General features: G+C 47.1%; 1 protein-coding gene across 1 annotated transcript in view; it reads right to left on the bottom strand.

Annotated features, from left to right (window-relative positions):
- The window catches only part of LOC114496469 (homeobox protein cut-like 1), a 345,941-nt gene that overhangs the window by 158,220 nt on the left and 165,140 nt on the right, over window positions 1–22,581 (bottom strand). The window contains 1 exon segment of the mRNA XM_028511916.2: window positions 21,998–22,045. Coding sequence (XP_028367717.1) covers window positions 21,998–22,045 — 48 coding nt within the window.

Below are 22,581 nucleotides of genomic sequence, written 5' to 3'. Positions count from 1 at the left end.
AATTCTACAGCATTGATTACTTTGGAAGATCAGAGTGAAGAAGGCAGTTTCCTATAATTAAAAGCTTTAAGAAAAGCTTTTACTGCCCACCAGAGTTTAGTCTAGTCTAAAAAGTGGGAAGTCATGACAGCCCAGCTCTGATCTAGTTTGGGGAAGAACAAACTGTTCTTGTCCGAACAAGAGAGCCCTGGGGAGGCCACGTCAGCAGGGAGGGGCTTAGGGGTTGGAGATGAAGTAGCCAGGTGATGTCATCTCTAAAAAGGAGAAAAATGAGACCTCTTCATGGGCTTTTGGTAAATACAGTCCCCCCCGCCCCATATCCTATGGGGGATCTGTTCTAAGATCCCCAGTGGATGCCTGCAATGGCAGAGAGTACTGAGCCCCACACATACCATGTTTTTCCCCTGTACATAATACATACCCATGACAAAGTTTAATTTATAAATCATACAAGATACTACCAACAATAATAACACAGGACAACTATAACAATACACTGCAATGAAAGTCACGCGAAAGTGTTCTGTTAAGTAAATGAGGGTTACTTGAACACCAGCACCGGGCTACTGCGATGGTCGATCTGGTAACCGAGACAACTGCTAAGTGACTAAACGCGCAGCGGTCTACAGCACACAGACGCTGGGAAAGGGGCCGTCTGAGTGCTGAGAGGGACAGGGCAGTGCTCATGCCACTCAGAATGGCGCAACACTGAAAACTTATGAATTGTTTATTTCTGGACTTTTTCATTGAAAGTTTTTGGAGCCCTGGCTGGCGTAGCTCAGTGGATTGAGCACGGGCTGGGAACCAAAGTGTCCCAGGTTCGATTCCCAGCCAGGGTACATTCCTGGGTTGCAGGCCATAACCCCCAGCAACCGCACATTGATGTTTCTCTCTCTCTCCCTCTCTCTCTCTCTCCTTCCCTCCCTTCTCTCTCTAGAAATAAATAAATAAAATCTTTAAAAAAAAAAAAGAAAGTTTTTGGACTGTGGCTGACCTCAGGTAACTGAAACCACAGGAGGTGAAGCTGTGGTTCACTGTACTAACAGGGAATGCGTGCAAAGTGCCTACAACTGGGCCTGGCACTTGGTGGGCACAGAATGCTCTTGCAGCTGCTTTTATTACGAAACTCTCTGTTTGTACACTGGCGACTCCCAGCCTCCCGAGTCTGGGGGCCACACCTGCCGCGCACTCAGTGCACAGTGAGAGGGTGCTTTCACATGCGCACTGTGGCACCACAGGCGGGCTGCTGCGGGCGCCCCAGCGCTGCCTGGCTGGTCAGCCCCCACCGGCCGCACACGGGGTGCCCTATCACTTCAGCTGTGAGGCACAGATACAGACAATGGTGTGGACTTTTATAAGGACCCTGGAATCACCAAAAAAGTATGAAACAGAAAGACTGGCCTTGATGCTTGCCCATGGCTGTGTATTTGGAAACGGCAAAGGCTCATCTTTCCAGAGTGTTGCCAGAGCCTTGCCAGGCACGGGCAGGACAGTGCCATGCGGGCCAAGAGCCTGGATACAATGTCAGGAGAGCAGGGTTGAGTCCCAACTCCAGCACAAACAGAATAGTACCTCAGCCACTGAATTAACTTCTCTGTGCCTCAGTTTCTCTGTCTGTAAAGTGGGGAGAATAACTCTTGGTTGCTGTGAATAGTGAAGGAGCCGCCATATCGGCAGTACCACTTCTCAGATGCAGAAGCCAATGACGCCACCCAGAACCAGGCCCCTCGGCAAGGATGTGACTCCTCCCACCCCAAGGGTATGAGGACGCCCCAGCACTGTGCATAGAGTCTGGGGACGCGGCCCAAGGCTGCACAGCCAGTAGAAAGAATGTGTGCTTTGAGGGAACAGAGCCCTGGGTTTGAATCCAGCCCTGCTTGCTGAATGACCTGAAGGCTGTTTACTTACATTCTTTCTGCCTTGGTCTCTTCATCGGTTTGGTGAATAATTCCTTCCTTGCTGAGGTGTCATGAAAATAAAATGTAAGACCCTCCCACATCAAGTATCTGGGACAGTATAAAATATACAGAAACTGAGTAAACATCAAAAAAATCCAGATCCAGAATTCTCTTTCCACTACATCACAGGTTGCTCGCCTTTGCTATCAAACCAAGTGCAAAGCCAAAATGATTAAAGGTCTTGGGGGACACAGACACTTAAACAACATTTAATATACCACAGTGGCAACGGTGCAATCAGAAACAATCCACTAGACTATACATACCCTGGGAATTTACAAGCTAATGATTTAGAAATAAACATGGACCATTAACATAATTTTCAAATCGATGTGCTCTGCTGGACTATAGGCCAATAAGATCAGCAAGAGCTGCAGCAATGTGGGAGAAGAGTTTTGTCTCACTCTATGTCTGGCTGCAGAATTCTTTCAAGAGCAAAACATGATTTGAAGAGCCACGTGGACTATGGAAGTCATCAGAGAATCACCAAGCTCCTGTCCAAACCAGGCGTGGATGTGGCCACAGCTTGGAAGTTCCAATTTTAACTGACCATGGCCACGTAAAAGGAGTAGGCATATTTTCTGAAGGAAGATCACAGTAGCAGAGCTCAGCAATTCTCTGCTAGGTACACATTTACTTAACGCTGGGCAAGCACTCCTCCTGCCAGCGTGAGAGTTCTGTGAGGAGACCAGAGAAGACACGGTGTGGAGCGGGAGAGCCCTTCTCCCAGGACCCTGGCCACCTCTGGAGCAATGTGGAGAGACGAGTGGTCGCAGACAGGTATGGGAGCCCACTGCCACCGCCAGCTTTGTTTCTCAAGGTCATGCTCCTTCATGATCAGTGACACCCAGGTGGAACTCAGGGAGGAAGAATCATGTCCATGATACCCCCCCGTCACAGAGAACTGAACAGGACTTACTAGAACTCCCTGCACTGCCCAAAGCAGACAGACCAACCCTGCAGGCTAGTTTTCGTTACAAAGGCAGTGCAGACCTGGGCAGTGTGTAAGATGCACAAAATTGCACCTTACATACACCAACAGAAGTATTTCTTAACTACCCCCAAATTTTCTAAGAAACGAAAACTGGAGAAATCCAGAAGAAGGGACAGCACCATGAAGAATGAGTGGGGCTCAGGACGTGAGGACGTGAGGCCACGGAGAGAAGCCCTGTGGCAGAGGACAGTATGACAATAATAGTGAAGACAACAGCAATGGCAACAAGCACTTCTACCTCTTCCTTTACAGGCACATCTTTCACGTACCTCTTGCATCTGGCTGTCGACACGTATCTGAAGGGTTCTTTGGGGAAGAAGGATGAACTATCTGCTCCCTCCCCAGAGTGCAAAACCAGAATCAACAGGTAGAAGGACAGGAAGGCAGGTCACAGCTTTGAGGCAGGAAAATCTCTGCAAACAGCTGAGTGCTTCAGAGGCGGAATGTGCTGCCCGCCTGTCTCACTGACTAGTTCATTCACTCCCTCCCTCTGTCGATGAAATCGTTTCCCAGGTGGCTAAAATGGGCCTGGGGGCACACGACTCTATCCTCTTGGGCCAAAGCCTCCCACTTCCACTCTCGGGAGGCCTGGGGGGCGGGGGGCGGTGTTGTCCCCCTGCCCCTCCGCAGGTAAACACAGATGATGAATTTTTAAGACACCATTTTTGGGAACAGATGATACATGTATATAGTAGAAAATTTTAAGGTATAAAAACATATGCAGCATACAGCGAGGCCGCAGAATACAAGATCAATACACAAATACCAATAATCTCTCTTTGCACCAGCCATAAACCACTTGAAAGTGAAATTAGGAAATGTTCATGGATTGGAAGACTTAACATTGTCAAGATGGCCAAAGTCCCAAATCGATCTACAGGTTCAGTGCGATGCCTACCAAAATCCCAACTGGTTTCACTGCAGAAATTAGTAAGCTGATCCTGAGATTTACAGGGAAATGCACAGGATCCAAAACAGACAAAATAAACTTCTTTTGAAAAACAAAGTTGAGGATTCACACTTAACAATTTCAAAACTAAGTACAAAGCTACCAAACGGCAGCACTGACACCAGGACAGACACACAGACTGATGGGATAGCGGGTCCTGAAACAAACCCTCACGTTATGGTTCCTGGGTTCCGGACCAGGGAAAACACAATCCAGTGGGGGAAAGAGGAGTTTGCAGCAGACGGCACCGGGACAACCTGTGGTCCACATGCAAAAGAACACGGTTGGACCCCTCCCTCTCACAGTGTATAAAAATCAACTCAAAGCGAATCAAAGACGAAAATGTAAGAGCCAAAACTACAAAATTCTTAAAAGGGAACACAGGTGTAAATGACCTTCATGACCTTAGACATGACAGCAAAAGCATAAACAACAGAAGAAAAATAAGCAAACTGGATTTCATCAAATTTAAAACTTTGTGCTGCAAAGGACACCATCAGGAAAATGAAAAAGATGCCCCACAGAAAGAAAGAAAATTTCTGCAAATCATTTATTTATCTGATAAAGTATTAGTACCCAGAACATGTAAAGATCTCTTGTAACTCGACAATAAGAAGACAAATAACTAAATTAAAAATAGACAAAGGATCTGAATAAGCATTTCTCTAAGGAAGACATACAAATGGCAAATGAGCACATAAAAATGAAAACATACATCTATGCACAAAATTGTGTATGAATGTTCGCAGCAGCATTATTCATAATAGTTAAAGGTGGCAAAAACCTAAATGGCCATCAACTGATAACAGATAAACAAATGTGGCGTGTGCACAATGGATTATTTTTCAGCCATGAAAAGGAATGAAGTACTGATACATGTTACAGTGTCGATAAATCTTGAAAACAATACGCTGAGTGAAAGAAGTCAATCACAAAAGACCACGTACTACTATATGATTTTGTTTATATGAAATGTTGACAGTGGTCACATCTACGGAGGTGGATGAGTGAATCAGGGGTTGCCAGGGAGTGGGGTGAATGGGGAGCGACTGCTAAGGGGTATGGACTTCTTTTTGAGGTGATAAAAATGTTCTGGAATTAGGTGGTGGTGACAGTCATGCATCTTTATGAATATACTAAAAACCGTTTAATTGTAAAAGAAAATAAAAGCACCTGCCCCCCAAGCACAAGTCCACAGTAAAGAGTAGGTCTCCCTCCTATCCATGTTCCTGTCACCCAGCTGCTTGGCCTACAGGCAAAGATTCTCTTGTGTGTCTTTCTGGAAATATTTTATGCATTTATAAGCATCTGTATACACACACTTCCTTTATATATGGTAGAATATTATAGATATTGCTCCGCACATTGTATTGTATGCACTTAAGGCAGTTTCCAAGATGACACACGATCAGCCTCCTTCATGGCGGGGCGGGGGGAGGCTTTGCGGGGAAGGGGAGTCCGAGAAAAGGCAGACTCGCTGACACAGAACAGCCTATTCAGAGAAGCGCAGGATCCTCTGTGCCTGGAGCAGAGGAGCAGAGGAGCTGAGTGGGGAGCCAAGAGGCTGAAGAGCAGCAGGCAGAGGCTGGACGGCTAAGCCAGGGGGCGGCAGCTTTACATTGAAAGGCACTGGGAGTCCCTGAGAATGTCAGTCAGCAGTGACATGAAGTGATCCCTGTGGAGGGGCAGGCAACTCCACAGGAGGTTCTGAGATGGTGAACGGTGGCAGTGAAGGGAGAGATTCGGAAATCCATGTGTCAGAAAGGAGGGGGCCAATCTGAGTGAGGCAAGGAAAGCAGAATTCACAGGATTTGAAGGCAGGCACGGGTCCTCCCAGAGTTCCGGACACAGGGTGACTAGGGGCAGAACACAGAGACGTGGAACACAGAGGTGAGTGTGTTTGGGCAGGGGGTGAAAGTTTTAAGTTTGTGAGAGGCCCAGAGGAGTAGCTCCAGGGGACATGAAGTTGGAAGAGAGGCCCAGGCCTGAGACAAAGGTTTGGGACCATCAGCCTGAGTGGTCCAGATGAGATTACTCCGGGAACACAGATGGTGAGGTGTGCAGTGAGCGCCCCAGAAGGCTGGGGCCGATTCCTGGGGGAGCACCAGTACTTAAGAGGTCGAACTAGAACGACCTGTATCCAGCACTGCTCCATAGCATGACCTTTAAACATATACGCATGTCTCTGCTCTGCAGGGCAGATGTTTTACTACAAGGAAGAGGCACAGAGAAGCTAAAATGACTCATTCAAGGTCACGCTGGTAAATGATGATGTCAGGATTCAAATCTAGAGATGTCCAGTTTCAAAACCTATGATTTGTCTGTTTGGTTTTCTCCGTTACTCTAAGCTGCCTCCCCAGGAAGGAGCCACCCCAGGGGCAGGAGGGAACGCTGGAGAGCAGCCAGGACAGAGGGTGAGGAAGGAAGGAGCAGGGTATGTGCCCCGCACCCCAGGATCTGGGCCCAACATGGATGCTGCTAGGAAGTGCTCCGAGGCGTGCCCCGGTGCCCACCGCAGGACGCTACCGTGCTCTGAACGCCATGGAACTGGTCTGCCGCTCTTCCAGAGAACACACGCTCGGTTTGCTGGGGAGGATGCCAGGCCCTGTGTGCCCAGGCCAGAGTTGCTCTTCCAAGTCCCCAGACACCAATGGTCTCAGGCCTGAGGATGAATGGGGCTTGGGGAATGGGGGTGCTGTGGGGAGGGGGGGGGGGGGGGGGGGGGGAGGGCTCTGAACCAGGAGTGGAAGGGCTCACTGAGGAGCACTGCCCTGTCCCAGGTCAGTGCCCGGGCTCCTTCCCCAAACAGCCCTACAAACCAGTCTCTTTCCTTTTCATGTTCTTGTAATCTGGTAGGTTTCTCTCTCCTCGTTATGCTGGAGAATAAAGTGTAACCTCCCAGGTCTGCCCCTCTGCTCCTACTTCTGAAGCAACCTCAAGGCACTCTTAAGCTTTCAGGCTTTGGACTCAGATATTGGAGTTCAAGTCTCAGCTCTAAGGCTCATGAGCTGTGTGGCTCCAGGCAAGTTGCTTGACTTCCCTGGGCTTGTTTTATCCTCTCTACAGAAGTGATCATGTAAAGCTCTCTGGGCTGAGCTGCTGTGCGGACTACATGAGATAACTTATGTGAAGCTCTGGCACACGGCCGGAACTAAAGAGACACTCTCCTTCATTTCCCCGGAGGGCTGCACCCAGAGTCTGCCATGTTTCAGAGCAACCTGCTCTCCAGCTTGGTCTCCATTTCCTGCTAGAGGCCTGGGACTTACATCCAGCCCCGCCACTTCAGGTCCTCACAGACGGTCTGGGGTGAGGGACAAGGCCAAGGAGCAGCCCCAAGCAGTAGCAGAACAAGAGGGCAAAGTCAGTGCCAGTCCCCAGGCAAGAAGGGAGCTGGGAGTCTGCTGGCCTACTAGGCCAGCTTGCTTCTTCCTGGCTGGCAACTTGGAAGGCTCTGGAAGTTGTTACTTAGAGGGGCAAAGATGAAACAAAACCAAGCCTGAATTTATTTTTAAATTAACTGTGGTCATGCCCCTTCCACAGAGGTGAGTGGAGTAAGTATTTGACTGCGTCCACACAACTGGGCTCTAACCCATGACAGTGCTCAGTCCACTTCTGATCGTGATGGTGGCTGTGTGGCTCGTCTGTGCCCACGGCAACCAACCCGTGCCTGCGAGTTCCAGGGGTGGGCTCCTCAGGCTGGGAATACCTGCTGGAGGTGGCGAGTATGTAGTGACAAGAGGGTGGCATGTGGCTGGACATAACGAGGTTGGAGGGAACCAAGGGCTGGGCCTCGGGGCAAAAGGCCTCACCTCCAGGGGCCTACTCTGCTCTTCAAACCCATGACTGCCCTCCCAGCCACTTGCTCTGGTGGCGGTAACGTCTCCAGCACAGGGCAGTGGGGAAGGCGGCACAAAGTCATAGATGTGGTGGTCTGGAGATGTAAAATGCTGTGTGAGTAATTATTAGCACAGGGAGCAGGGCTGCAGTCTGAAACAGACTGGGGAGTGGTGCAACGGGGAACATCCACATACAAGCAACAGAACCCCTCTGGGTACTCAGCTATCACCACCAGTGTCCCCGAGCTCGCTCCCTGAGTCATATACACATGGCCACAACCCTCCTCCTGACCGTCTGGTCCTTGGTGTCAGTTCCATTTAAGGAATTACTGCATTAAACTGATGGAACATTAGTAAAACCTAATTAACATCCAGATTAAGTTTTTCTAAGGGAAGCAAGATCTGCAGAAAAACAAAATACCCTAGTAATTTAAATTCCATGGTATTCAAGTAAATATTACATGACTGAACATTACAAACCGAATAATTTTAGCCCAGGAAAAAAAACTATTAGTAAGTCTATTCTTACAAACAGTACTTCTAATCCTCATTCAAATCTATTCCCACATCACATTTATCATATAGGGGAACAGAGGCATTGAGAAGCGAGCTGATGTGGTGAAGGCCAAGGTTACTGACGTGAGGCAAGTCGGGCCTCAGACCTAGTCCCACCAAGTCCAGGCCTTGTGCTCTTGCCTTCGTATCACAACTGCCTCCGGGTGTCACCTGGTCCCCTAAATGGGGCTAGGAGTATAAACAGGCAGAACAGAGCCTTTTTATTGATAGAGAATGCTTCTGATTTATAAACTGGGGGTATTAACTCCCTATGCTCCCCCCACCCCCCACCTGCTCATGCAATCCATCCATGTATCCATCCCCACCCAAACACCCATCCATCCATTCATCTACCCACGTACCCGTCATCCACCTGTCCGTCCTTTATCAAAGGCCTGCTATGAGCCACATGAGGATACAGCTCCCGCTCTACTGTTAAGCTCCATGAAAGCAGCGTCTGCATTAATTACTCACTGTCAAGCACCAGGGTCTAGGTCAGGTCTAGCCTGGCACGCAGTAGATGTTCAGTAAATACTGGATGACAGAATGAAACACTAAACCTTGTTCTTTAGAAGCTTACGGTCTGGAAGGGCAGACTGACACGAAGAGTGGGGCATAATGCAGCGTGACCAGGGTCACAGCTGTAAACAGAGCAGTACAGCAGCTGAGAAGGTGTGGTGGCCCCCGCTGAAGTGACTCCGATTAGCTGGCCACAGGATCACTTTGGGGCTCTGTCAACATGGGTTCCCTGACACAGAACCTGTTTCCTGAGCTGTCAAGGGCCAATGGGTGAGTCCTGGGGCTCCCTCTGGGTGCTGGCACCAGTCTCTTTGTCATGCGGGACCTCGAATTCCTTACTTGTGACCCTCTAGTCTTTAGAGCCTCTGGTCAACTCTGCCAACATATCATTTTGCTAATTTATTCTAGAGCTCTTTGAGCTCCTTTTCTCCATTTCAACTCAGTCATTTCACTTCAACAAGCATTTTCCAGGCACCGACTGTGTTCCAGACGCCGGGACACCAGAACCCTGTGTGCCCTTCTCCAGGAGCAGGACCTGCCGTGGAACCCGGGGAGGTGAGTTCAGGGGTGCCTGGCGTGGGTCCTCCGGCGGAGAGGCAAACGAGAGCCCAGGAGCGGCAACCGCACGTGGCTACATGCTGTAAACATCCAAGAACTCGAGTGATGGTTACTGAGAGGATGTTAAAAATCATTATCTACTGAAAATATTAGATTTGCTCTGGATTGTTCATTACATACAATGGCTTAATAGGACTTTTATTGAATAGCTGCAGAGCTCTGGGCCGAAATCAATTTGCCGTACACTCGGAATTTTGATGTATGCTGTTGACTTCCACAACACGAAGCAATTTGTAATAGCTTTGGCTCTCTGTTGTTTTCAAAGCTCCTGCTACATCACAAGCATTTATTTCTGACCACAAAATTACATTTATTCAACAGAAAGCAGCTCTGGGTCTTTAAGAGGTTAACTTCTGGAGTGCTTGGCTGCTCTCCAGCCCGTCGGAGGAGCGGCGCTGGCATGGTGGCACCGGCAGTGGCGGCAGCGCCGGGCGGGCAGCCGTGATTAATAGACTGCTGAGTGCGCCCCTTTCCACATGCACGCGGCTCGCTCCCCTGCTTCCATAGATCATGGGCTTAGCCTCAACATATCTGACTGAAATTGAATTTGGCTTCTCTCTCAACCGTTCATTTCCTATGTTATGCAAGGTTATACCCTTTTCTGCATGAGCAGAACCAAACCAGCTGCAGCTTTGGAGAGGAAAATGTGTTTTCAATTAGGAAACTGGCCTGGATATTGAACCACAGTCCTACTGCTCCCCTAATTGAGCCATCATGGAGCAGGCCCACGGATAGATGTTGTATCACCAGGCCTTTGGGCTTTACTGTGAGATAATTAGAATGCACCACCACCACCACCACCACCACCACCCCAACTGTCATGTGTGAAAAGGCCTGAGAGTCCGAAGATGGTGCACTGCATGAGAGGGAAGTCAGTCCCGACCAGGAAAGGGGTCAGGACAAGAGGCTGTGTTACGGTCCTTGTGGGGTCCACCTTCCAGCCAGTGCCACTCGTGTCCTCAGGGCCTGGTCTGCTCTGTATGTGCCTGTGAGGGACACTGGGTCCCAAACTCGCCAGATACCTTTGAGGCCCCCGAGGAGGGACATCAGCCTTATGCTTTGTTGTGGGTCACTAGGAACCTAGGGCACAGCCTTCCACTCAGCGCTCAGTGAGTACTTGTCAATGAAGGAGAAGGCACGGGGGAGAGACATTCAGCTGAGAACACCTTACTAAACAGCTTGGAAGGGAAATAATGCAGACCTACGAGATAATGTGGACCCCTGAGAGAAAATTAAAATGGGCTGAGATGGTAAGGAAAAGGAATGAGGGAGGCAAATTTTCACTAGGTCCTAAAGGATGAAAATGATTTTTTAAAATTTATTGACTTGAGAAAGAGAGAGAGAGATCTGTTGTTCCACTTATTTATGCACTCATTGGTTGATTTGTGTATGTGCCCTGACGGGACAGAACCCACAACCTTGGTGTGTCGGGAAGATGCTCTAACCAACTGAGATACTCGACCAGGAAAGGATGGAAATGATTTTTACAGGCGAGGAAGGGCAAAAGGCTATAATAACGAAGGCCATGACTTCAGAAAAAAGTTAGAAGCAAGAAACTACACGAATGTTCAGGGTACAGTAAACAGACCAGCCTGGTGGGAGCAAAAGCCAAAAATGTGACACCTGAAAATACATTTTAAACTAAATCACAGAGCTCCTAATATACCATCTAAGGTGCTAGAGTGGGTGCTGAGTCACAGAATTTAACTGAGAGCAATTGCCCTTGGAGGGAACCTAGACTAGTGGTTCCTACAATCACCTACAAACGAGATTCAGGGTGGACTTCGTAAAATTAGACTCTTAGGTCCCACCCCAGACTTGATGAATCAGAACCCTGCGGGGGTAGGGGGTGAGTGCAGGGAGCTAAATTTCTGGAAACATGGTCAATTCTCATGCAGCCAGTTGCTCCATCTGAGTGCCAGCTTTAGAAACCACTGATATGGCCCAATCTTCTCCACTACCATCCTGCCCATGACACTTAATGCAGGACTTGCTAAGTACAGGCATGCTGGAGACATGAATATATATGTACATGTATGTGCGCATGCACACACACAGTCCCTACCCTCTAAGTTTCAGAAGCGTAAGGCTTAGTATAGGACAAGCTAAACTATGTTCCAATATCTGAAATATAAGGCAGAATGTCCTCAGGCTCAAAATCAAAAGAGAAACATAAAGGAAGCCCTCCCAGAGATCAGAAGGGGAAGTTTGTTTCTGGTAGGTACTTGGGATGACCTGGAGGGTACGGCATTTGGGTTGGGCCTTGAAAAATGGGTAAGAGCTGACCGCATCCCTGACAGGTGGTCCTCTGGCCCTTGTCTGAACACCCCCAGTGATGGGAAAGTCACTACCTTAGATGGCAGCTCATGCCATTTTTGAACAGCTCTAATTGCTAGAAAAGTCCCCTTCTATCTGCTGATGACAGCCCACTGGCCCACACTGGACTCCAGAGCTATGGGGCTCCCTGCCGACTACCTCGCTCAGCCACTCATTGTGCAGACAAGCAAAGTCAGGCAGACAGAGGCCCAGGAGCTGCCGAGGTCACAGGAGAGTGAGTGGCAGCGCCTGGGCAGGCTCCCAGGTCCTCTAACTCCCTGTGAAATGTTCTTTGAAGTAAAGCACTTGGACACCCTGGCTTTATTTAGACATGGCCTTTAGATCTGAACACTTTAAATACGTTATAGCACAACAGATATGGGCCACAGGACATCCTTGAAACTCTCAGTCACTTTCAACTAATTCATGGAATATTTACCCAGCTTAATCCATTCAACTATTATTTGATTAAAATTCGTCAAGTGTGCACGGGGCCTTTGCTTTCCACTGCACTCAGACCTCTCCTCTGGACTAGGGCCTTTCACAGAAACTTAACACTGGGGCCCACCAGACCGCCGCCTGCCCAGCCCTCCCTGGCCACACTGGCCTGTCCTCCTCCCTCCCTCCTTCAGCCCCAGCCCCTTGGCCTTCTTTCGGGCTCCTAGTCATCCCGAGCACTGTCCCTCCTCAGAGCCTTGGCACTTGCCCTGCTCGGCCTGACACTGGCCTGGGCTCTGCTTGGCTGGTTCTCATCGCTCAGGTCTTACCTCGACCGCCGGCTGGGGGAGGCCTCCCAGGACAACGATCTCTGCAGAAGCTGCCCTGCTCTCCCCACTCTACTCCACTTTCCCATGTTCCCCTCACAGCACCTGTCACCATCTGACATTACTCCCCGTGTTTATTATCTCTTTCTCTTCACCGGGACACAAGCTTTAAGACAGCAGAGGCCTTGTTGACTATATCCGTGACTACATCCTTAGCTCCTACTTGGCCCAGAGCTACACTTAGTTGGCTCTCAAGGTTTTACTGATGGAAAAAATGAACAAACATCAGAGAGAAAAACCCAGCATCAGAGGCAATGTGGGGCTTCACACGGCCTGACTGCGGCTCTGAACGCTGTCGGTCTGCTACATCTGCCGTGGGCCTTCAGTTCGCAGGGAAGCTGCAAACGATTCCTTGGCCCCTCTAGTGGGCCATGTCGGCAGGTGATACCAGGATGAAGTCACAGCCTGCAGTAAACCTGCTTCCCACTCTCCTAAGGGGAGCAGACCGGGTCATAGCAGAAGATGTGTCCACAGTCGTGAATATTTATGCAGGACAAGGTGTGGATGGCCAGATCTGATACGGGAGGGGCTGGTGAGAAGGGGAGGAGCCTGAAACTGAGTTTGCCAAGCACTTTACACAAAAATGAACACCAGTGGCCCTTATCCAAGACTTAGGGAGGTTAAGATGATGGAGGGATGGAAGGGGTCCTCCCACACCCCAAGCACATCAGAGCACACTGCACCAACATTAAAGGACATGTCTTCGGTGACAGACAGCCCAGGCCTGCTACTGTCATCTGTGTGACTTTGGGTAATTTACTTGCGCTCTCTGGGCTTAGTTTCTTCACCTATAAAATGGGCTGCTGCTTCTCCCCCCACCCAATGGACACCTACTGCATGTTCATGGGGGCCAAGTACTGGGTATACACACAATGGAGGCCCTGAGTATGCAGACACAGAAAATCTAGAGAGAATAACAGCTCACAACCACAATGAACAACACTGACTGGGAACAACAGCACACGGTGCTACAGGAGAAGTAGTAAACAGGCAGTGGTTTGGCCTGAGGGTCAGAGACCTCTTTGAGGGTGTGACATCTGAGGTGAGCCCTAAAGGATGAGTAGGAGAGCGGGGCAGGGGGCTGGGGGAACGAGGTGGGGCAGAGGGAGGTGAGCTGTGGCCCGTCCATGCACCCTGAAGGCTGAGGTCAGGGTTCTATGCCCACCTCAAGGGCCCTGGGGAGCCACTGAAAGGCTGTGAGCAAGGAAGTGACCCGGTCCCGGCTGATGCATGGAGGAAAGGCAGGGGTGAGTGGGTAAGAGCTGCACCAGAGTTCAGTTAGGGAACCACTGCAGTGGCCTCAGTGACACACGGTGGCTTTGGACAAGTGTGGGTGGTAGGGATGGAAAGAATCGAAAGGATCTGAGTACCCTTCAGAGGAAGGATGGAGAAGATGTGGGTGCACAGAGAGCTAGATTTCTAGTTGAGGTGACTAGGTGGACTGGGGAGTTCTTCCTAAGAAGGGAAATGATGGAGAAGGACACTTCAGCAATGTGGAGGTTGGGGGGGGGCGATTATGGATTATGAGTTGTTTCCTGTGGAATACCTAAAAGGCGATAAACAGGCAGTCTTAGATGACCCTGGAACACAACAGGGAAGATGAGGAGAAATTTGAGTTTGCAGCACAGAGGTACCAAGAGGTTATAGAGCAAAGAATGCAGTGATTCAGAGGTCAGGAGGTAAAGAAGGAACTGCCCAAGGAAACTAAAAATCAATAGCCAGAGAGAACCCATAAGGCAAAATGTCACAGGCTGTCAAGAGAAGAGAACCTACAATGAGAAGGATGGACAGGTGTGCTGCATGTCGCTGAGGGGCGGGGGCGGGTGGTGGTGGTGCTAAAAGGGTCAAGGGAGACTGGGGCGGACATCAGACTGGGGTGGGTTGAAGAACACACCGGGATGGAGAGAGCTCTTTGGAGAAGCCTGCCTAAGCGGGCTGGGTAACAGAGGACTGGTGTCTTTCTCTGTCTCTCTCTCTCTCAAGATGGAACATATTAGCACTTGTGGAAATGTTGCAGACAAGAATCCAGTAACCAGTGGAGACTGAAGCTACTGGAGAAAGCAGAAGGTGGGCTCCAGCACCCATAAGGAAGAGCCAGGTGCTTGAGGAAGGGGCGCTACCTCTCACAGGAAAAGCCAACGGAGAAGATGGATACAGTTTTGGAGACCCGGTGGAAGGGAGGTCGAAGCAGCACTACTTTCCAGTATTGTGAGGGTTGGGCCAGCGTAAGCTTGAAAAGCATCTGGCACAGCGCTTGAACTTGCTAAGTGTCCCACAAATGCCATTTTGAACATTGTTACAGATGTGCTGCCCCCCTCAGCCTGCCCAAGTGCGCGGCCTCACTGGAAGCATCCATTTGCCTGGAGAATAAAATTTGTCACAGATGAAATGCAAAGAGAAGGGGGAAGATAATATTTAGTTTCTGACATGCAAAAATAGAATTATGTAGCTACTGCCTTGTGAGCATGCATATTTCTTTTTGAAAATAATGCATACTTATAAAAATAACAAAAGAAACACCTGTGAGTAGGGACATTCCCACAACATTAGAAATCTCCTTTGTGCCTGGGATACCTGCTATTCCGAACTTTCTGTTAAATCTTTTCCTCATGGTTCTATTTTATAATAAATATCTGAATCCCCAAACAAAAGCAGCTCAGCATTACAGTTTGGGACTTCATTCACGTTCCCCTGATATGCTGTATCCCACTGTATGACTACACCGCCCTTTGCTTACTCTGTCTAGTGGAGATGGAAATGGGCTGTTTCTACTTGTTTACTTCTCTCAAACATTCCTGCACTTGCTTCCGGGGCCCATGTTTCCGTTTATTTAGGGTATATACTTGGAGCAAAACCGCTCTGTCAAGGTATACCTTCTTCTTTAGCTTTAGTACCTGATGCCAGACTGGATTTCAAAAGGTTACACAAATTTACACTCCTACATTAACACTTGAATTTTGGCCAACCTGAGAGGCACGAGGAGGCTGCACTGAGGTCACTTTAATTTGCATTTCCCTGACTATGAGGGTTGAGCATATTTTACATATATACTGACCATTCTGACTGTCTCTTGTGAGAATGCCATTCATGGGTTTGGCCCATTTTCCTGTTGAGACATTTGTCTTTTTCTTATTAATAGGTAATTTAAAAGAATGTTTTAAAAATACTAACCCTTTGTCAGCTATGTATGTGGCAACTGTCTCCTCCTGGTTTGTGGCTTGCAGCCAAGGTCACCCAAAATATGATCTGCCTCCAGTACGGCCCTAGGGGGCACAATGCACACGAGAGGGATTTGAATCTTTATTGTGAAAAAGGTTCAGATAGGTCAGAATCTTTATTATGACAGGTCTCCAACAGATAATATAAAATGTCTTGAGAAAGTAGATCCTTCTACTAGTTCATGAAAAGGTAAAACGGATCCAGCAGTGGGATTATCTTTTCGTTTTCTCTAGGATGCCTTTCCATGGGAAAATTTTTAAAAAATAAGCTTTTACTTTTAAATTTTAATGTAGTTGAATGTAACAATTTCTTCCTTTATGGTTTCCTGTTTAAGAAATCCTATTTTACCCAAAGTTATCATATTGTGTATCTTCTTCTAAAGGGTTCAAAGTTTTGCCTTACATCTTTACCTGTAATCTATGTTTGCATATGGTTTGAGGTAGGGAACTAGTTTCATGTAATTCCATAAGGATAACCAATTGTCAGAGGACCATTTATTGAAAAGCCCACCCTTTGCTCACCGATCTGTAATGCTCTCTTTGCAATGTATTTAGCTTCTATGTGTGTGCAAGTCAGTTCTGATTTTTTATTATGTTCCATGGGTATATTTATCTATCCTTGTGCCAATTACTGTAGCTCTGATAATCTGGTAGGTCCAATCCTCCATTGTCAGCCTCATATAAATTCTGGAATCAGCTTTTCAAATTTTGTGAAAGATCCTGTTGGAATTTTGACTGGACCTACAATGGCTCACTACGTAATCCATTTGGGGGAAACTGATATTTTTGATAGTAGTGGGAATTTCTATCATTGACTGCCTTACCTCTCTCTCTGTAAATCTTTAATATCCTTTAATATAAATGTTACTCTTTTTTCCAAAGAGTTTCTATGCATTGCTATCATTATATCTAGGTGTCCTTTATATTTTTGTTGTTGTTTCCAGTTTGCCCTTCCTCAGTTTGCTCTTGATGTAGAAGTATGTATTTACTTTTGTATATTGATTTTGTATCTAGCAACCTTGTTAAATAACAGAGGCTCACTTGAAAAATGAATTGTATTGCTTCTGTTACAATACTTATATTCTATTTTCTTTTTTGTCTTCATACTAACTACAATGTTAAGTAAAAAGCAGCATTAACAGGCATTCTTGTCTTGTTTCTGATTTTAAAGGGCATGTTTTCAACATCACTGAGTATGATGATTGATGTAAATTTTTGATAAATACCTTTACCCAGCTTAAAGAAGTTCTCTTCTATTCCTAATTTGCTGATAATTTTTTAATCATGAACGAATATTGAGTTTTATCAAATTCTTTTCCTATAACTATTGAGATAATATTTTCTTCTTTAATCTGTTAATGAGGTTAATTTGCATTAATACACTTTTCTAATATTAAAACAAAAAGCATCCTTGGGATACAGAGAGCTTGATGGATTCAATTTACTAACACCTTTTAAAGGACTTCTGTATATCTATTCATAAATTAGACTACTTCAATATTCCTTCCTTTGCCCTGGCTGATGTGGAGTGGATTGAGTGCTGGCCTGTGAACCAAAGGATGGCTGGTTCAGTCCCAGTCAGGGCACATGCCTGGGTTATGGGCCAAGGTCCCCAGTAGGGGGTACGCAAGAGGCAACCATGCACTGATGTTTCTCTACCTCCGTTTCTCCTTTCCTTCCCCTCTCTCTAAAAATAAATAAATAAAATCTTTAATATTCCTTTCTTTTACTGTTATTATGTGATTTTGACATCAAGGTTAAACTAGCTCCATAAAATGAGTTAGAAATTGTTCTCTTTTTCTATTTTCTGAAGGAGCTTGCAAAAGATTAGAACTATTTCATGAATGACTGACAGAACTCCCCATAAAAATATCTAGACCTTGTAGAAATATTTCTGTAACAGGTGTAAGGCCATTCAGGTTTTCTACCTCTTCTTTAATCAGCTTTGATATGATACAGTATTCTAGGAATCTGTCCATTTTGTCTAGGTTTTAATTAAATTGGCATAAAATTGATTATAATATTCCCCTCTTATCTTTTTATTTGCTATAGCTGCAAAGCTATCACTATTATCATTCCTAATCATTTTTTTCTTTATTAGGGAGGCAATTTGTGTATTGTAGTAATCTTTGCAATGAACTAGCTTTTGGGTTGTTTCTCAGGTCTTTGTTTTCTTTCTCATTCATTTTTATTCTCATACATTTTTATTATTAATTATTTTGATTGGTTCCATCTTCCTATTTTCATTGAGGTTACTTTGTTGTACTTTTACAACTATTTAAACTGGATGCTAAGCTCATGAATTTTCAGCCTTTATTTCCCCTCTGATATAAGCGCCTAAGCTATTTAAGAGGATTTTCCTCCCGGAGGACACCTGGTTTAGGCTGCCAGTACCCCTACACCAAGAGGAGTGGGGCCTACGCCAACTCCTTACCCCTCAACCTGCTATAGTATGATCCTCCTCGGGGAGAGAAGCAAGGAGACAGTGAAATAATTTGAAAGATTTAACATTTTTCTAGGGAGTGGGAGTGTCATTTCACTAAACTAAAATATGCCTCAAATTGGATTGGCCATTTAGGTTACTTCCCCTGCTCCCACTAATCAGTCGGCTGGGCTTGTGCAGCACATGAGCTTAGATAGAGAAATAAATACGCCGCAAATCTAATTTCAGTGGGAGTTAAATTTGAGGACTTTGCTATTACAATTATGAGTAACTGTTACAATTATAGTATTCCAAACTTTTCAATCAAGGACAACAAATACAGTCATCTACTATTTTTTCTAAGGTATTTCCCAAGCATATATTCTGGGGTCCCTGTCACCTTATTAATAGCAACATACGCTGGAGAAAGGACAGAGGCAAATGTTTTAAAAACTGCCTCCAGAGGAACCTCACTGCTCAAGCATTTACTCAATAACTATTTTTAAGAGCCCAAACACTTTAGTTCCAGCAGACATGCCAGGCCCCGGGAATGCACAGGGCCCACAAGGCAGGGCACAGAGGTTGCCTTCACACACGTACAGACTCACGGGGAACAGAAACAAAGTCACAGGCAGCTCTCAGGCACGGTGACAAATACGTTGCAAACAGTGGGGGGTGCAGTAGGACCACACGGTACAGGGACCTGGCCTATCACTGGGGCTCATGGGAGACCCTTCCCGAGGAAGTGACACCAAGCAGAAGTGAGCCAGGTGAAGTGAGAGGAAGAAGGAGTGTCTGAGGAAGAGGCTGGCCTGTGCAAAGGCTGGGAGGCCGGCGAGCACACCCGAGGCGTAAGGGCCTGGAAGAAATGCAGACCGGCTGTGTGTCCAGTGTTGGGCGGTGAGCAGTGAGACCAGTCAACAAAGGTAAGCAGCTGGATCACCGGGTCTCCTAAACCACAGGAAGGAAGGCGTCTGAATCTATCTACCCTGAGAACCGCAAGAAAACACTGAGGGGTGTAAGTGGCACCCGGCGATGTCAATGTTTCCCACGACATTAAAACATACTAGAAAGGCATGTCACTGCAGGGACGTTAAAGTCCTATGGAAATATCTAGCTGCCTGAAAACTATTTATTTATTTATTTATTTATTTATTCCTTTTTGGGGATCTCAAATAGACAATCTATATGAATTCTGAGGCAAAGAGCACATGTTCACTAATACCATACATTTTTCCAAGGGGAACTCAAGCACCTTGGGATGAACTTAAAAATACGTATCTGATAAATAAAATTGTGTTCAATAAACACTAGGGAAGGGTACGAGAACACACGTCTGATTAGAGAAGGTGTGTTCTAGAAAAACAAGCTGAGTGGATCTTGCCCATCGGAGCACAGAGAACGTGCCGCCTCCCAGCCCCCTCAGCAGAACACCGCCTGTGTGGGGTGGGCGGTCCATCTGCGGCTGCCCTCTGCTGTGAAGCGCGTTCTCCAGAAACAAGGAAGACTTAGTCCCTTCTACTGAAATCAGCTTACCAGTAAGCAGAAGTTCCTTACTAAATATGGGAATTAGCAAAGACTTGGTAAATATTAATTAATGGTATATAAAAATATTTACTTTATGAATAGCCTTTTAAAAACCGGGCAAAATAGGAAGCCTAGCTGCTTCTCAGGCATTTCAAATTTCATATATCCAGAACCAAACCTATCACCCTATCCAGAGTGTGAGATAATGTCTAAGATAACTTAGATTCTCAAAAAAACCCCAAAACAAACAAACAAACAAACAAACAAAAACCCACCCCCACACAGCCCTGGCTGGTGTAGCTCAGTGGATTGAGTACTGGCCTGTGAACCAAAGGGTCACAGGTTCGATTCCCAGTCAGAGCACATGCCTGGGTTGTGGGCCAGGTCCCCAGTGGGGGCTTGTGAGAGGCAACCACACACTGATGTTTTTCTCCCTCTCTTTCTCCCTCCTTTTCCCTCTCTAAAACTAAATAAATAAAGTCTTAAAAAAAACATATAAAACTCAATGTAATGAAAACAATAACAAAGGTGAAAGGGAATGGAGATACACACACACACACCCCCCAAATGCAATGCATGAACCTGACTGAACCTGGGTGGGGGCAAGGCAGTTATAAGACGCAATTTGGGGATAACTGGGGAAATTTGATTTTTGGGCTGAATATTATATATCATGGAATTAATGTTCATTTTTCCAGGTGTGATAGAGTTGCTGTGAAAATGTCAGGGAGTGTCCTCAATTTTAGGAGATGCACATGCATGTTTAGGGGCACAGTGCCGAGCTACCTGCTACTCTCTCTCTGATGTCTAACACCAGGGTGGGAGCCGATGTGGCAAAACGTTAGCGAGTGGTGAGTCTGGTCACAGGGTGTACAGGTGGTTCATCATAGGAATCTTTCTACTTTTATATAGATTTGAAACTTTCCAAAGAGAAAGAAAAACAAGCAAACAACAGAAACAGCACACTGAGCCATTTCAGGTAGAGAAACACTAAGCCAGCAGGCCTCACGAAAGCTGCTGAACAGGCAAAAGAAAGAGATCAAATCAAATGTGGGCAGGTGTAAGGTGACAGTTTCACTCCACAGAATGAGGGTTGGGAGATGGACTTCTGAGGAAGAGGCAACTCATGTCCTTCCCAGGCCTGGGATATCCATGTCCTCTGTGCCTCACAGAGCTAAGTCCAGGGGGCCCCCTACGCAGGGCGTCATGCACAGGGAGAATAGCGCCGTTGCGCTATTCTAAAACCTTCACCATCACCAGCAGTCCCTGCAGCTTCAGCTTCCTACGTGAGCCCCTCACTGCCCTGGAATCTCCTCTCTCACCGTCCTCCTGACTAACCTCACCCCTCCCCTCACCCTCTCTTGTGGCCCGCATGCTAAAGGATTTGCCAAACAGTGGCCCTCACCTCATACTGTGGCGCTCTGGGCCCAGGATTCCTGCCCCCTTAGCAATGTATGTGTCCCAGGAGGCACTCCGCAGCCCACATCACTCCCGAACAGGCCATCTCACCTCTCTGACTCTTGTCCTTGCCCCTCTTCTCCGTGAATCTCTACGGTTCTACCAACCCAGGTCTTTAGAGGACTTTAAAGGACTTTAGAAAAGTCTCGCTTCCTTTCTTCAGCATTGTTACTATTTTCATCATTGCAACAGGAGAAGCTGAGGGCCAAGTGAGTAACTCCACACCAAACAGTAACAAAATTTCTGGCTTTCCAAGGCCCACCAAGTCTCTGCGCAAAGGGCTGAGAAGGAGCTGGGGTGTCACCCACCTCCACTGCCCGTCCTTCTCACGGATGTAACTCTACGGTGGCCAGGGCACACATCCCAGGCGAGGGGCAGCCCACCCACTAGCCCGCCCTGTCCTTCTCTGGAAGGGTGTGTTAGAAAACTTTTCCCTACACTGAGTCCGAACTTACTCCTCGAGACTTCTGCCTGTTCTTTTTTCAAACCTCAATCAAATGAAATTCCTCTTACCCCCACAGCTGCCCCTGAAAGCACAGCACAGGAGGTCCCCTGGCAGCAGTGGCCCCAGGCGAGCAGGGGGCCAGAGAGCCTGAGGGGGCTCAGTGGCTGGGGGGCATGGTCTAAACAAGCTCCGCCCACCCAGTAGCCAGGCAAAATCAGCAGGGCATTGGGTGGGTGCAGCTGGGGAGGCTCCATCTGGGTAAGCACCTTCTGTTAATGGCATTTACTTAATGAGAATAAAAGAAAGCACGATAAACTAAGAAGGGTGGCTTGGGACACAAATAAATACAAACGCTTACCTCCCCTTGGAAGCTCTTCAGCAGCGGCGCTACCTGCTTGCGCAAATCCTGGAGCGAGAGGAGTGGGTCAGGACACAGCCATTTGAGAAGGAAAGAGAAGGAAACATTTGTTAAGGCCTCCTAAAAACAGCTTTGAACTCAGTGATAACTGTCATTACAGAAAGCAATCTCGGCCCCACTCCTGCCTTGTCCCTTGATTCATACAACACCATGCCAATTGGTGCCCCACAGTTTCCGTGAATTTGATGATACCACTAGATTCATTTCTACTAAATTCTGTTTATATATACTGTTCCTCATTTGGAATGTGCTATGGACTCAAGTTTTTGCTAATGTCAGTCTGAAATAATTTACTACAATAAAATAGAAGACGATGATGAAGGTTTGACTTGTTTGTGTCTGAAGCGGATTTGGGGCATGGACCTACATCCCAGCGTCACTTCTGAGCGCACAGGTCTCAGGAGAGACATCCGTTTTGGACCCACGTTTGATGCAGTCACTGAGAATTTTATCCCCAGCCAGCAGCACCCACTTGGAGAAGTCAGAGGGAAATACTTTTTGTTCCTCCTTTGGACCATTTTCCA

The sequence above is a fragment of the Phyllostomus discolor genome, chromosome 3, assembly GCF_004126475.2.
Source record: "Phyllostomus discolor isolate MPI-MPIP mPhyDis1 chromosome 3, mPhyDis1.pri.v3, whole genome shotgun sequence".
NCBI classification, from domain to species: domain Eukaryota; kingdom Metazoa; phylum Chordata; class Mammalia; order Chiroptera; family Phyllostomidae; genus Phyllostomus; species Phyllostomus discolor.
This window is presented reverse-complemented; position numbering and strand designations above follow the sequence as displayed.